The 14,559-nt window shown below is 37.2% G+C and overlaps 1 protein-coding gene across 2 annotated transcripts; it reads left to right on the top strand.

Annotated features, from left to right (window-relative positions):
- The first annotated feature begins 2,050 nt into the window (after window positions 1-2,050).
- On the top strand, window positions 2,051-12,470 carry PLOD2_1 (Procollagen-lysine,2-oxoglutarate 5-dioxygenase 2). 2 transcript variants are annotated; one of them, XM_051211833.1, is made up of 9 exons: window positions 2,051-2,177; window positions 2,228-2,323; window positions 2,360-2,481; window positions 2,519-2,684; window positions 2,715-2,913; window positions 4,361-4,440; window positions 5,180-5,394; window positions 9,300-9,593; window positions 11,781-12,470. In XM_051211833.1, exons 1-9 carry the CDS (start codon window positions 2,104-2,106, stop codon window positions 12,005-12,007), a joined length of 1,473 nt encoding a protein of 490 aa, XP_051071942.1. In that variant the 5' UTR covers window positions 2,051-2,103; the 3' UTR covers window positions 12,008-12,470. The 2 variants fall into 2 exon arrangements, with proteins under 2 accessions (XP_051071942.1, XP_051071943.1); XM_051211834.1 differs by having other exon boundaries at window positions 2,519-2,913; window positions 11,781-12,130.
- The last annotated feature ends 2,089 nt before the right edge of the window (window positions 12,471-14,559 follow it).

Genomic DNA, 14,559 nt, shown 5'->3' with positions numbered 1-14,559 from the left:
TGCACACGCTCTTACGTGCTACAAAGTAGTCTGTTCCACAAATGGTCCCCAAAATCTACGAGCAACCTACAGTCATCACGAACCGCATTCTTCGTTTACTAAGTCGCAAAAGGCATTGTTGGGCGGAATACAAACGAACTGACAACAACGGCGCGTACAGGCAATACAAACATATAAGGAATATATACACAAAGGCAATGCGAGAAGACAAGCTTCAATACCAGATAAAGCTTATCGATAAATTTGTCTCCAATCCGTAAAGCTTATTCCGTTATGCAGCCTCTCTTCAACAAGCTAAAACTGGAGTTCCCCAACAGCTTGGTCCTAATGGCCCGAATAATGACGGTACCACCGCTAATTTTCCAGTTGAACAGTACTCTCGGACATTTCGACTGACCCACATTAACTATGATGATGTAAGCTTTATCTGCAACTGCACAGAAATTTCCGAAGTGAACCTGATCTCCGGCTCAGTGTGCCGGAAACTGCAGCACCTGAAAATGACGTTTCTCTTGGTCCAGATAAGGTAGATTCTGTTATGCTGAGGGAAGTAGCTTCAACCCTGGCAATACCACTTAGCGTGATGTTCTCATACTCGCTAAGCCGAGGCACATTATTGAGAATTCGAAGGCTTGCCCACATCACACCAATTTTCGAAGGAGGTCGATGGAGCGAACCTTCAAGCTACCGACCGGTGGCTCTTCTTTCCGTGCCTTCAAAAATTGTGGAGTGCCTGATGTGCGACGGTATACACGACCTGAAATTTCTTTTCAACCCAACAGCATGGTTTCAGGAAGGGTCATGTTTGTTTAACCGACCTGCTGACTGAAGTGGACAGATGGACAACCTATCCTTGATCGCAAGGGGAAGGTCGATATCATTTATCTTGACTTTTCAAAAGTTTTTGATAGCGTCAACCATATACGTCTTATCAATAAGCTCAAACGATCGGGTATCAGACCACCTCTAATTGCCTGCCTCACCTCATATCTCAAAAATCGTCATTTTAAGGTTAGAGTTAACTTCACATTCTCTCAGGTTCTGGAATGTCCTGGTGGGGTCCCTCAGAGTTCAGAACTAGGGTCTCTTCTTTTCTTGATTTATGTATCCACGACAAGTATCTTCAGACTCATTACTGTTACCGACGATGTGAAACTATGGAGATAGAGATACGCAACCAAGAGGACAAACTGGCACTTCAGGAGGACTTGACTCAACTTCAAAGTTGGGAAGACGACAACAGACTTACCTTTAACACTTGAAAGTGTAAAGTAGTCCATCTGAGACATGCTGCAGACTACAGCCACAACTTAGATAACTCCCCTCTAGAAGTATCTAAAGTTGAAAAAGATTTAGGAGTGCTGGTCTTACGCTGTGACAAAAATGCTTTTAGAGCAAACCTTGTACTGGTGACACTGAGGAGCATTTTTGGTCAGTTTGACGAAAGAACTTTCGATATAATGTTCAACAGTTTTATTCGTCCCGATTTAGAGTACGGAAACATAATATTCCCCCTCATTCCAAAAGTATAAGGGCACTCTGGGACGTATCCAACAGCCAGTCACGAAATTAGTCCGGGGACTCAAAATCAAGCCCTATGAACAGTCCCTCCAATCACTAGACCTTTATCCATTAGAGTATAGGCATCTTAGAGGTGACCTCCTAGTGGTTTGCAGTATCCTTAACACTTCTGGACACCCCCTTAAACACCTAATTAGGTTTAGCTCAAACACACAACTAAGGGGTGACGCCCAGAAACTGGAGATACAACACAGCAGAACGGACCATGGACACAACTTCTACTCCTTAAGGGTTGTCAAATGCTGAAATTCTCTGCTGTCTGAGCTAGTTCAAGTAACCTCCCAAGAGTCCTTTAAGAGAAGATTTGACCTATTCTTATGTACTAAGGATAGTATCACACTATGATTTACCAATTTCTATCGATAATATCCCGGGTTCCTGTCTGAAAGTATTGGTGATCCACTGCTACTAGACGCGGAAGCCTGTTAAGCGAAAGCTTCTTGTATTCCGTTCAAAACCATTTGAACCATTTTAAATGGCACCCACCTAGTTTACCTTTTGGCCTTGGGTTTAGCGCGCAAAATGACACTATTTCAGAGTTCGGAGAAACCTAATGACCCCCTTGATTCTTCACAAGATCGTGGGAAAGAGTTCAGGTACAACAATGCTTTACAAGACAAATAATATATTCCAATTTTCACTACAGAACTGAATCTCTATTATGTCGTTTGAAGTATCAGAATAATTTGCCAGAGCTCCCTTTCGATCCTAAATTCTTAGTATATCCTCTCGAACCTTCCAGGTTAAATTGCTTTTGATCTTTATATATTGGTATTAGATTCCTTCAATATGTTGCTACCTCTCTGGAAAGGAACTATAAGCATGAATTACTCACAGAAACAGATGTGGGAGTTGAGGTTGACTTAATTGATCCTGATGTTTTCCGAATTGACAAAAGAGGTATATTTTAGTTAAACTTTTAAGTGATACGAAATAGCAACTCTTCATCCGGATGATGAGCGACTCTTGGAAGATGAGGCTCCTACTTTTGTCAATGCACGTAAATCTAGACATCAAAAGTCAGTGTCCTGGCTAAGGAAAACAGAATATATATCTACTGAGCTTTACAATCGTTGGAACAAATCTGAAAAGGTTGAGTCTAGGTGAGTGTTTATTTGTCATTATTTTCAAAGACTTGGGTACAATGTTAAACGCCATCTCAATGAAGAGATCGTGTATCGTGATCGCGAAAGCCAGATCAACGCCATTGAAGAAACGTTCAAAGCAGCTGAAAAACCTATTCATAAGCACTACAGTAAGCCAAACGTGGACGCTTTGGAGGTACTTCCAGTGTTACCGGACTTCACATTATGGAGATATCCATGTGCACAGGTCAGTTGCATTGGTTTTTCAAATAGGTTTTATGTATGAAAATAACAAACTCTAAACCCTATTCTACAACTAGTGCTTAACATCATAGCTTGTTTTCAAGTGTAAGTGGTGTGACAATAATGCAACTGCTAGTTTAGTGAGGAATTAAAGATATAGTCCTAAGACATTGTAGACCCTGATCTTGTTAATTACATCACGCTACCTTAAATGAAGGCTTGACAAGCTCCAAACTAGCCAGCTAAATTCTCTAGTAATATTAGTTTTGTTCCAGCAGTAACCAGTTTGTAGTAGCAATGTAAGCTTTTAACATGGTCGATCGTTTATTGTCACTAAGTTGTTTTGTTTTTGGCCAGCCTATTTTTGTAAAGCATATACCTTACTTGTTTTCTTCCGTTACAAATCAGCCTTCATACAGCATTTGCCGGCTTATGGATGTAAAGTAACAAAAGACAGTGTCTTTAAAAACATATGTAGATGATTTTTACGAGACTCAAGCCTTTTCTTTTCAGAAATAGATTCTATTTTGTTTGTCACCAAATGTGTAAAGCTGTGGCTTATTAATTACGACATCCACTATCCAGTTTCTACGTACGTACTCTGGTTTATCCAACTGGGTAGCTTCATTAGAATTCATACTCATACCCAAGTACTTGATGAATGACTTAATTATTTTTTATTTACTTATCTTTATTTCTTCAGGTGTTTAAAAATAACTGAATTGGTTGTTAGAGAGTTTTAAAATGCAATAAGTTGTTGGGTTCATCAGTCTGACTAAGTATCGTTTTGTTTCTGCTCATCGGACAAAGGTTGTCACTTAAAAGTATACTTTAAGTACTTCAAGTTTTTTTACACTGTCACATAAACATGTGACTGTGTTCTACTTCAAATATAAAATTTATTCTTTAGCTGAACTAGGAGTGGTTGGCTAGCTTAGTGCTCAACCTGTCCTACTTCTCTAATAATTGTGCCGCAAAAGATGTGCAGTTTGTGTAAACAGACTACATTATATGTCTTGTAACAATGTCCTTGTTTCTTTTCATTACATTACATTACACAATGAATTTTTAGTAATCCTCATTGATTGCAACTTTGGTCAACAATCGTTTATTATTCATTCCTCGGGAAGTTCTTTAGAAATATTGGGACCTTACGTAATACAAGTTTCTTGGCAAAACTTGTTTTAAATTCTTGTACCCAAATTTTAACCCAATATATTTGTTTAGAAGACCAAAGTAAAAGTTTCTGAGAACCGCTTCCATGATAAATTTAACAAAGTTAATCTTTCTGGTAAAAAAAGCGCTCGATTATGCCCAAACTTTCTCATAGCCTAGGACATCGGACAGAATAAAGCAAGTTTTTTAAAATAATTATTTTTCTCTACCTTATGATACCGGTCTATACAAATTGCCTCAACAGTGACTCCATATATCTTGTTTAATCTTTCCAGGTTATTTTCGATGATGACCCCTCTCGTAAAAATAAAACTACCACTGAACAAAAGGAGGAGGTGAATCAAGCAATGATTCGGTTAGTTTCTCATTCCCTTGTTTTCATGTTGTAGCTGATTTTTTAACTACTGCTTCATTATCGACACGCTAAGGAGAAATTGTTAGAATGGCTTTTAATTTCTGTCCCAATATGTTCCAGATTCTTGGTTGCGATCCATAAGGTAATCATGGATAATGGTTAGAAACTAGTATTTCTCTCCCTTTAAATCTTGAGTTTGCTATTATCCCATTCGTTTCATTCTTCAATCTCATCCCTTGTTTTTTGAGATATTTCTTATGTTTAGATGTTCGGTGTAATTGGTATTATTTTTTCTTTTTTGCTTCTCAATAACTACCTTTCTGGTTTTACTGATATAAGGTGTGACATTTTGGACGGATACCCATTGTTGCTAGATCCAAAATTGACGATGGACGACTGAAAATGAAATCGATTAGAGATTAAGTATTGCTTGTTTTGTAGAAAATAATTCGCTAACATTATAAGCATGAGATATTTTAGTAAAAATGTCTTCATTTACATACCCTTATAGTACGGTAGTTTTTATTTAGTCAAAATCTAGTCTGTCTTACAATATTTTGTTATCCCCAATCTGCTTACTATGATTGACCCATTTAATAAATTTGTTGGTGTGTTGTGGTTGAGGTTATGGGTGATTTGTTTGGAATTTATACTTATTTATAATTCACAAAATAAATCTGTTATAAGCTTGACTCATAATCTACTTGACCATCCCAAAATCATCTTTTGTTAATTATAGCGGTATGGTAGATGAATCTGGCGACCATTTCGTTGCTTACTTCCTACCAACTGAACAGACTAAACAATTACGTCGTTTGGATGCTGAAAATCGAATACCATATACTGAAGATGCTGCCTATGAATATGAACTTACACGAGAGTACAATTGGAATGTCAAAAATAAAACTATGGCCAATTATGAAGAAAATTACTTTTTTTGTTTTCGTAAAGATGGTATGACTTCATATGTAATTTGTCAACTGTATTTTTTCCTTATTATTGTCTAAATAAGATTTTGTTTCTTACCTTGTGTATGTTGAAGCCTACTGCTGCGGAGGCCGCTGCTACGCTGACTGTTTTCACTTGCACTTCTTAATGTGTATGGGGTAGAGGAGCTAGGTGATCTGTGAAGTCCTAATCGTCTAGTTGGATCCAAGTTGTCTATTGTATTCAGTGCTTCCCCTGAGATGCAGAAGTTAACATAACCCAGTCGACCACTAAAAGAAAAAGACCAGAACAAGCAACCTTGTCAGACACCGGCCCTCACTTGGAATGCATCTGTGAACTGTCGTCCATGCACAACTTTCCAGTGTAGTCAGTCGTGTGAATTCCATATGATAACGATCTTCGCAGAGACACCATAATGTGCATATCTCTGCCCTTGTTCGGCTGTTGTTAATTACTTTCCTCTTTTTCTTCCATTCTTGAATCCTGTCCACGGTTTTTATAGCGATTCACTCCGTATGATGTACTTCTTGTGGCCCAGCACTTCCTGATACGTTGAAATTAGTGCTTCTTTGATCCCTTTCCAGTTGTCTTCCATAGTAGTTTCATCCTTCAGTAGATGCTGTAAGGTTTGCAACCTGTTGTTTAGAGTTATCTTGAATTTGTTGAGTTTGTTGGTATCTCGTTGGAAGGCTGTATTGAACCTTTGTAATACTGTTTTCCCAGCTTTTCAGTGTTTCTTTAGCTTCCGTTTCATCTTGGCAACCACCAGCTAGTGGTGATCTGAAGCTATGTCAGCTCTGCTCTTGGCTCTCACGTCTTTCACTGACCCTCTAAATATTTTATTAATGCAAATATGGTCGATCTGATTCTCTGTGGTTGTGATCCGGTGAGACCCATATGACCTGTATGTGAGTTTACGACGGAATGTGGTGCCACGTATAACCAACCATGTAGTTGAAAGCACATAAATTTGCAAATCTCTTACCAGCTTGATTCCTTTCTCTCATTCGAAATCGTCCCGTGATATCTTTCTATCTGTTGCTGTCTATTCAGACCTTGAAGTTTAGGTCTCCTATCAGAATGGTCAGGTCGTCCCTTGGTCTCTTCTCTATAGTCGATTGCAGCCTCTCATAAAACTGGTCTTTATCGTCTTCATTGGTGGGTGCATAACAATGGATAACATACATTGTGACCCCCCCCCTGTGTTTTGAAGGATGCTTTGATGATCGTGAATCCATGAGATTCCTACTCTATAAGTGCTTTTCGTGCTTTTGGACAGCGTCAGAGCAACTGCCTGCTTGTGTGTGTGGAGCATTATTTTCTTCATGACCAGAGTTCAACAACATCTCTCCCAGATCTATCCTTTTCTGTTCAGTTTCGGTCAAATGTGTTTCACTTATTATGAGCACCACCAAGTTGTAACTCCTCATTTCTGTAGCTATTTGATTGATCCTCCTTGTCTCACATTGTCCGAACATCCGATGTACCGATATTAATTGTTACTCTGGTTGTTAGAAGTGGCATCAGCCTCATGACTCCGAAGAATCTCGGTCTTCAGAGTGAGGTGCCATAATTCTTCTGAATGAATGTCCTTCTACTCACAGGACAGAATTTAGATTGTTTATTCTAGTTAGTGCTTTTTAGAAATATTGTTTTGTATGGAATGGGGTTTCTGACCTCATACCCAACCCTCCTCCTTTACTTAGCCTTGCGATCGGCCGTAACCCTAGAACAGCTCTGTGCGTGGTTGTGTAGATGATTCTGGTCACAATCACTTATCGTCCCAATATATAAGAGAGGGTTAAAATCTTCCTGTGACAACCATAGCGGGATTAGTTTAACTAATATAGTATCTAAAATACTAGCCTTGATAATTATCAGACGCCTAACTAAGACTCGTGAACTGCAAACACGAGAAAATCAGGCTGGCTTCAGAACTGGTCGTGGCTGCATCGACCGCATACTCACCATTCGTCAGGTTCCAGAACATAGGCATACTTATCGGCGTCCGACAATGGTGGTCTTTCTTGACTTAAAAGCAGCATTTGACTCGGTAGACCGCGAGATTCTGTGGCAGTGTCTGTCATTGAAAGGCGTACCTCAGAAGTACATAAACCTTGTGAAGGCTCTTTACTCGGACACTACCAGTCGAGTCGGAGCTTATGGCGAACTGTCATATGCTTTTGCAACCTCAAGTAGTGTCCGTCAAGGCTGTCCACTTTCTCCATTTTTGTTTAACTTCATCATAGACCTATTGATGGAAATAAGGCTCTTGGCGACTGAATTCTCGGGCATTGATCTCCTTCCAGGAGGTCCACTTATCGACTTAGAATACGCAGATAACATAGTCCTGTTTGGTGAAGACGCTCATAAAATGCAGTCTTTTGGTAGCACTGAGCAACAATGCCAGAATGTTTAAGATGCGCTTCTACCCCTCTAAATGCTAGTTGTTGCTTCAGGACTGGTCTGCGTCGACACCTGAACTAAGGATAGGGAGTGAAGTAGTCGAACGCGTTGACAATTTCACTTATCTTGGAAGTCTGATCAGCCCTAATGGGTTGGTGTCTGACGAAATCTCACCACGGATTCGAAAAGCTCGTTTGGCTTTGCCACCTTACGTCACCTATGGCGAATGCAAGATATCCGTCTATCAATAAAAGGACGAGTATACTGCGCGGCAGTCCGTTCTGTTTTACTTTACGGCAGCGAAACATGGCCATTAAGAGTAGAAGACACTCGTAAGCTACTAGTATTTGACCACAGATGCCTTAGAAATATTGCTGGCGTCTGCTGGATCACCGGGTAAGTAATAGTGAGGTTAGACGCAGGGTATTAGAGAATGATGGTAAATCAGTTGATGAGGTTGCGAATCTTCATCGACTGAGATGGTTGGGCCACGTGTTACGTATGCCCAAAAACCGATTACCACGATGTGCAATGCTGACCGGCGTTCGGGGTGGTTGGAAGAAAGTTTAGGGGGGTCAAACCAAAACGTGGCACCAGTGCTTGAAGTCACTGACTTCTAGTGTGAGCTATGTATGTAGATGCAAACTACTTGGTTGGGGTCCGCGCGACTATCGTAACCAATGGTTGGAAACTCTTGATGACATAGCTCAGAATCGATCACAATGGCGTCAGTGTATACACTCTTTGTCTTCCCTCAAACTAAGAGATTAAAATCGCTTCATACAAATTTCTTTCTACTAACTAGTTCTTTCTTGCTGTACTATATCCTTATATGCAATTTTTCTTTTATATATTACCACCTCTGAATTAACTACTTTTATGAATCCGGTGTCCATTTTGTTGTGTTAATGTGGTATGGCAACTTGGACCGATGCATATATGTGCCTGGTCCTACGTTGTAGCTGACTAACTGACTGACTGTGTAGATGATCGCACATCCAAACATCGTGGTTGGATTCAGATATTTCGGTCTTTAAGTATCCTCCTGTCATGTATAACAGTATTCTCTTAAATTTACATAGAATTTGTTAAGTCTAGTTTGAACTTTTCACTCGGTACTTAATTCATTCCTGTATTGTTAGGCAAACTGTGTTCATAAATTCTATCGTTTTTAGAAAGTGACTTAGACTCACAGAATGTTGTGAATTACTTTGTTTGGCGGGGTTAATGTCAAGGTATACCATAAATACAACTCAGTAGCGAAGTACATTGTTGTATATTTTTTTGCATCACGAATTTTATACGAAAGCTAATGATGTGACCGGCATGTTAAAAATTGAGTAGATAGACTATGATATAATTACTTGTCAACTAACCCTTCGCTTTGAAAAACACTACTTAAATATCACTTATTTATTTTTGTTCTGGTAAATGTATTGTCATTGAATCTATTAGGTTCTAGGAGGACATGTATACTGATATTCGTTTTCTTGATTTCTTTACAGGAGTTTACTATAACGAATTAGAGACCAGAGTCCGTCTTAGTAAACGGCGTAAATTAAACCAGTCTGGTACTAATGTTGGCGCTCTACAAGCCCCCAAAACTCGTTTGATTGTTCATCATCGAGATTTCACGGATGAGGAATTGAAGGCTCAAACTGACCGTTTATATATGCTGGAACATGATGTTGAAGGTGACGAAGAAGATGATGAAGGAAATGCAGATGGTGATGAAAATGTTGCTGATGAGGAATCAATAAGCAATGAAAAAGAAACCAATCATAAAACTAGTTATAACGGTAATTTAGGGTTTTACTAGTGTATCATATATACTCGCAAATTTCCAGTATTATAAACTGAACTATATATTGTTATTCGACAAATTCCTGTAAAATTTATTAACCACTGTCAGGCTTGAGTGAAGTTTCACTTTCCTCTCAATCACCGAAATACTGTATACCTATGAATTAAAAAGCAGTTTACCTTCATGGTGATTTGTGCATCAATATTTGTATACAGTTCTGTTAAATGAAGCGGAGTCCTCAATTCTATTTTACTTGTCATATTTATCATTTTGACCACACTAATGTTTGCCGTGATCACCGATGAATTATATTACTGCAGCTCACTGAGGCAAACTAGCGTAGGCTTTAAAGCTGACTGAAAACGTACTTAAAGATGCCCAAACCCATTTATTTAACGGATATTGATCTTATCAGCAAAAAGATTGTATGTTTCATCATTCAGACCGTGAATATCCCGTTAATCAGTGGTTGGGGATGATAGATGATATAACACGAAATCGCTTCTTATTTTAGAAGGTCCGGACTATTTGTTATCATATTTCTTTGTTTTTTATATATTCATCTATCAGTCATTTTTTATATGTATTGTTTTTTTGAGTCGACTTATTACTCAGTTGTAAATTGCGTTAACTTGAACTCTTCAATCTTGTCAGAAATTCTATGTGTTCTTCGTTTTTCTGGTAATTTTGTGATTCTCCAAACGATTACGTCTTTATATCCAATCAGTTTGCTAGTTCCTTTGCTATAGTTCTATATATTCTTTCTTAAGTAGTTTAATCCTTTACACCGTTCAGTGCATTGTTCGCAACATACCTATTGATAAAATTTGGGATGATAGTAAATTGTTACTACCAACGACAACTAGTTTGAGACCATGCAGTTTAGTTCATTAAGCTACTAATCTAATGTTTATTATACTATCCTTACAAAAATGGTTGAGGGTAAAGTACATGTTTATTTCACTAGTATATTACAATTACTTTTTTAAGATTAATGAATTCGTAGTTGTTATAAACTATTTTAGTTTTGTTTGTTTGTTAATTTGATAGACACCAAACCTTTAAAAATTCAACACTAATCAATTACTTATTTACTTTCCTAACCAAAAGCAATTTAAAAATAGATCCAAGTGATAGAACTTTGACTTCATTATTCAAAAAGCTATCAATGTGGAAATAAAGTATGTAGACAAACTGGTTTTACGGATTATTTGTCCATCCATGTAACTACAAAACATCCTTGTATTATATGCAGTCCCAATGCGTGGTATAAACTTTAACTGCAGTTCCCTACTTTAACTTCTAATCATGATTTTTGACGCTATTTTGAGCCTAACAGTCAGTTTTAAAATCTCTGAAGGTCATTAGGGTAATTTAGTTCCATCACTCAGTTGCCATTTATGTCATCTGTCTGACCTCTTTGGATTGAATGTGTTTAGGCTCTGTATATAACATATGCAACATAAAAACTCGGACATTCAATTATCTGTTAAATAATTCATCAGTTTTCGAAGATGATGTACATACGATAAGATGATTGCTTTACTTACCTGTAAGCTAATCGAGTAAGTGGAGCTAAATAAGACTAAGATTTGATAAATCACAAACTGTGTTCACAAAATGGGGCTCAGCTTTTAATAAAGTTTTACTAGAATTATAAAGTCAAATATGTCGGTATCATGATTTCTTCGGAAAAGTTGTAAAGGTTAAGTGATGTTATGAATATTTCCTTCAAATGAACCTTGATAACTGCTCATACCAACTATTATATCAATTCAGCGTACTCAGAAGTAGCTGATCTTGCAATAGGAATGATAAATAATATACCTATGACGATGAATTCACATTTCGACATCTGTTTTGTTTGTTGAAATTGCGTAAACTCGTGAAATACAGTCATCCAGTTTTGCAGCCAATTAAAAAAAGCATCAGGCTACGTCGATTGTAGTTAGTGTTTGTGAAATATATATCCAGTTAGAATAGAGACATTCTAGTTTTTGCATACGAATACGTGTGCAATAGGAAATATTTTCCCATCTTCTTTATCTATTGCCTAATGAAAGCCAGATGAATTATCTTTTCTATAAGCCAGTGAACCTGGTAAATTTATCAAGTTACTATCTTCTTGGTGCAAATTTTTGTGGAAATGAAACCCTGTATACGAAAATTTGCTTGGTTTTAGGTAGTGACGACGAAGAAGAGGCAGAGGATGGAATTAGTGACGGTCAAAACACTGAGGCTGGAGAAGAAGCAGAGGAGGAAGCTGAAGTCGAGGAAGAAGATGAAGAGGTCGAAGAAATACAAAAGGTTGAAGCTAAAAAACGTTTCCAATCTAATAATAACTATAATCGTTCCAAAACGTCTCATCATTCTGATGACGAAAGTGACTTAAGTGACCTGAGTGATTAATTATCATTCAGGCCGGATATCGTGTATGCTTGTTTCTTGTATTGTATTAGTTTGTTTTTCTATTAATTTGCAAAATTACTTCGATAATGTGTAAATATATCTAATTCCTTGGTTGTTCTATTATATCATACAGTTTACATTGTTGTTTATTTGCAATCTTTTGGTAATTTTCTATATCACTACAGGATATAATTCCGAAAAAATTTCACACTAAGCAACCAGTTAAATTTCACAGAAAAGATAGTTATAGTTCTCGTGAATTTTCTATTTTTATTCGCAATATAAACATTTTACAGCTACTTATGTTGAAAATGGTAACTTAAGGTAGACCCTTTTAATGTGTTTAGTCACTTTTATTAAATATTATAACGAAAAATCCAACCAACTACTATGTACTTTGTAAGTTAATACTTCGAACTCCCACTGTAAGTGACCCTGATCAACTTAATATATATATTTTTAGGCCAATTCTCGATATTCACTTAGGTTTCTTCCCATTCAAGATGTTCAAAAGCTAAATACGAGAATATATTATGGTTGATTTATTGTAAAGGTATTAACTCAGGTCAAACGTATATCAGCCAGACCAACACCAGCTAAGGTGTGCCTAAACAATATTATTAAGACGCCACATGTATTCCGAATTCGACAACGCCTTTACACGTGAAACCTTTATAATCGAAGTATAACAACGCAGTGAAATTAGAAGTCAGAGATGAAGAGGTCTGAAGTTATATTTGAAAGGGGGTCGATATCTCGTGAAGCGTTTGATCTGAGCTGGTTAAAGGAGATGAGTTAGCACAGCGTACCCACTCGTGGTCTGGTGCGGTCGCATGACTGAGCGCCCTTAGAGTATATCTAGTCGGGGTCATTGTTGAAGACATACGGAACAACTTATTTTAGCAATTTATTTACCGCTACGCGTGAATTTATATAACGGTTCCAGTGAATACATACAATTTTATCCCCGAATTCGGAGTAACAGTTTTTGGGTTGTGCCTTCGCCTAGTCTGCCAAGGTTGATAAAATCGCCTAGACTAATAAGCCGTAGCTATATACCAGTCATCTGCTAAGTTCGTGTTTTAAATCAGTGAGTGCATTTTACATTGATTTTAGGAGAAAGCTGAGTTAATGAAAAGTCAGAGTCATTCGAAAACATTCATATCAATGATACTATTAGAAAGAGCTTGAAATGTTCCAAATATTTGCAGCCCTATCAATGTTACACTTGGTTATGAAGATAACCTAGGTGCCAAAGTGACACAAAGATGTATTTCTAGACAAAGATAACCAATTTCATTAAGTTCTCAAACTACATTTAAATACTCTCACGATCATAACCGGTATGTTTCGGATTCGAATCAAGGGCCTTACCACATCATATAAGATCTGAGGATTCATATACTTTAAGAATTTATTTCACTATAAGCCTAGAACCCAAATATGCTTATATAGACTCCGTGATGTACTAAGGTTATATATCAGATATCTAGAAGGGATACTAACATTCCTGTTTTAAATTTGAAACCATTGTGTATCAATGTGAAGCATTACCAGCAACGTTATCATTATTCAGAACTAGGAATACCGAAATCCAAAATGTTTTGTGTTCACTCCTATCGCCACAAACAACGAAAGCAGTTACATTTTATAAGCCACTTCAGAAGACGTATTCCATATTACAAAATGGCACACAGGTGCATCAGGAGGAAATATAGTTCATTTAAGAAAGTTCGTCAAGTGTGAAGTTCCTAAATCTGGAAACTGGTTTCGTGGAAATAAGAATTGTAATGCCAATGCAATCTTAGTGAGAAAATGGAGTATTTTTACTAATGGAGGAAGACATTTAAACGTACCAATATTTGCAAAAGTGATCATTTTATGCAATATTACGCTATCAGCTGGAATTACAGGCAAAATATACCTTTCGTTTTGTCGAATGTGTTTGGTCTGCTGGTTTATTCGTAACTAATATAGTAAGTATTGAACTGGCCTGGGAATTATTAGTTAGAATATCGATATCACTTTTGATACTTCTTATCACAGGTGTCCATTTATGTGTGTGAAGGAATTCAACAAGTCAAAGAACTATTACTCGTTTTATTGCATAATTTACAGAATATTCGTGGAACTACCTATTTTTTAAAGAACAGTTTTACGGGATACACGAATGGATTCAAGATAAAAATTGACTATCACTTCGGAAACAAGCTTCATCTTAACCTACTAGTAAGGTTTAATGATATCTGGGTTCGCCATCAATAAATGATGGTTAGGGAGCTGTTAGGTCCCGATAAGCATAATGAATGGTAGCTTTTGGGATCCATTTATGGACCAATACTAAACGTATATTTTTATCGTATAATTGTTAAATAACTAAACTATGCATATTGATATTCTTCTCATTATAAGCTTTATTTTGACTTATGAACCATTATTATATGTTTTACCATTCTTGAATTATGCCCTGTCCATTAGTCACTGCCTCCCATACTCACAGCCACATTTGGCCAAATTTTGTACAAATGTTATTTTATATTTTATGGTACGTT

The sequence above is a fragment of the Schistosoma haematobium genome, chromosome ZW (assembly GCF_000699445.3).
Source record: "Schistosoma haematobium chromosome ZW, whole genome shotgun sequence".
Lineage (NCBI taxonomy): Eukaryota > Metazoa > Platyhelminthes > Trematoda > Strigeidida > Schistosomatidae > Schistosoma > Schistosoma haematobium.
This window is presented reverse-complemented; position numbering and strand designations above follow the sequence as displayed.

Excerpts from the sequence above, each read along its gene's own strand:
- PLOD2_1 (XM_051211833.1), top strand. The coding sequence starts at position 2,104 with ATGACACTATTTCAGAGTTCGGAGAAACCTAATGACCCCCTTGATTCT. Across the intron at positions 2,685-2,714 it reads TCTGAAAAGGTTGAGTCTAG|ACTTGGGTACAATGTTAAAC; the intron begins GTGAGTGTTTAT and ends TTATTTTCAAAG. Across the intron at positions 2,914-4,360 it reads GGAGATATCCATGTGCACAG|GTTATTTTCGATGATGACCC; the intron begins GTCAGTTGCATT and ends TAATCTTTCCAG.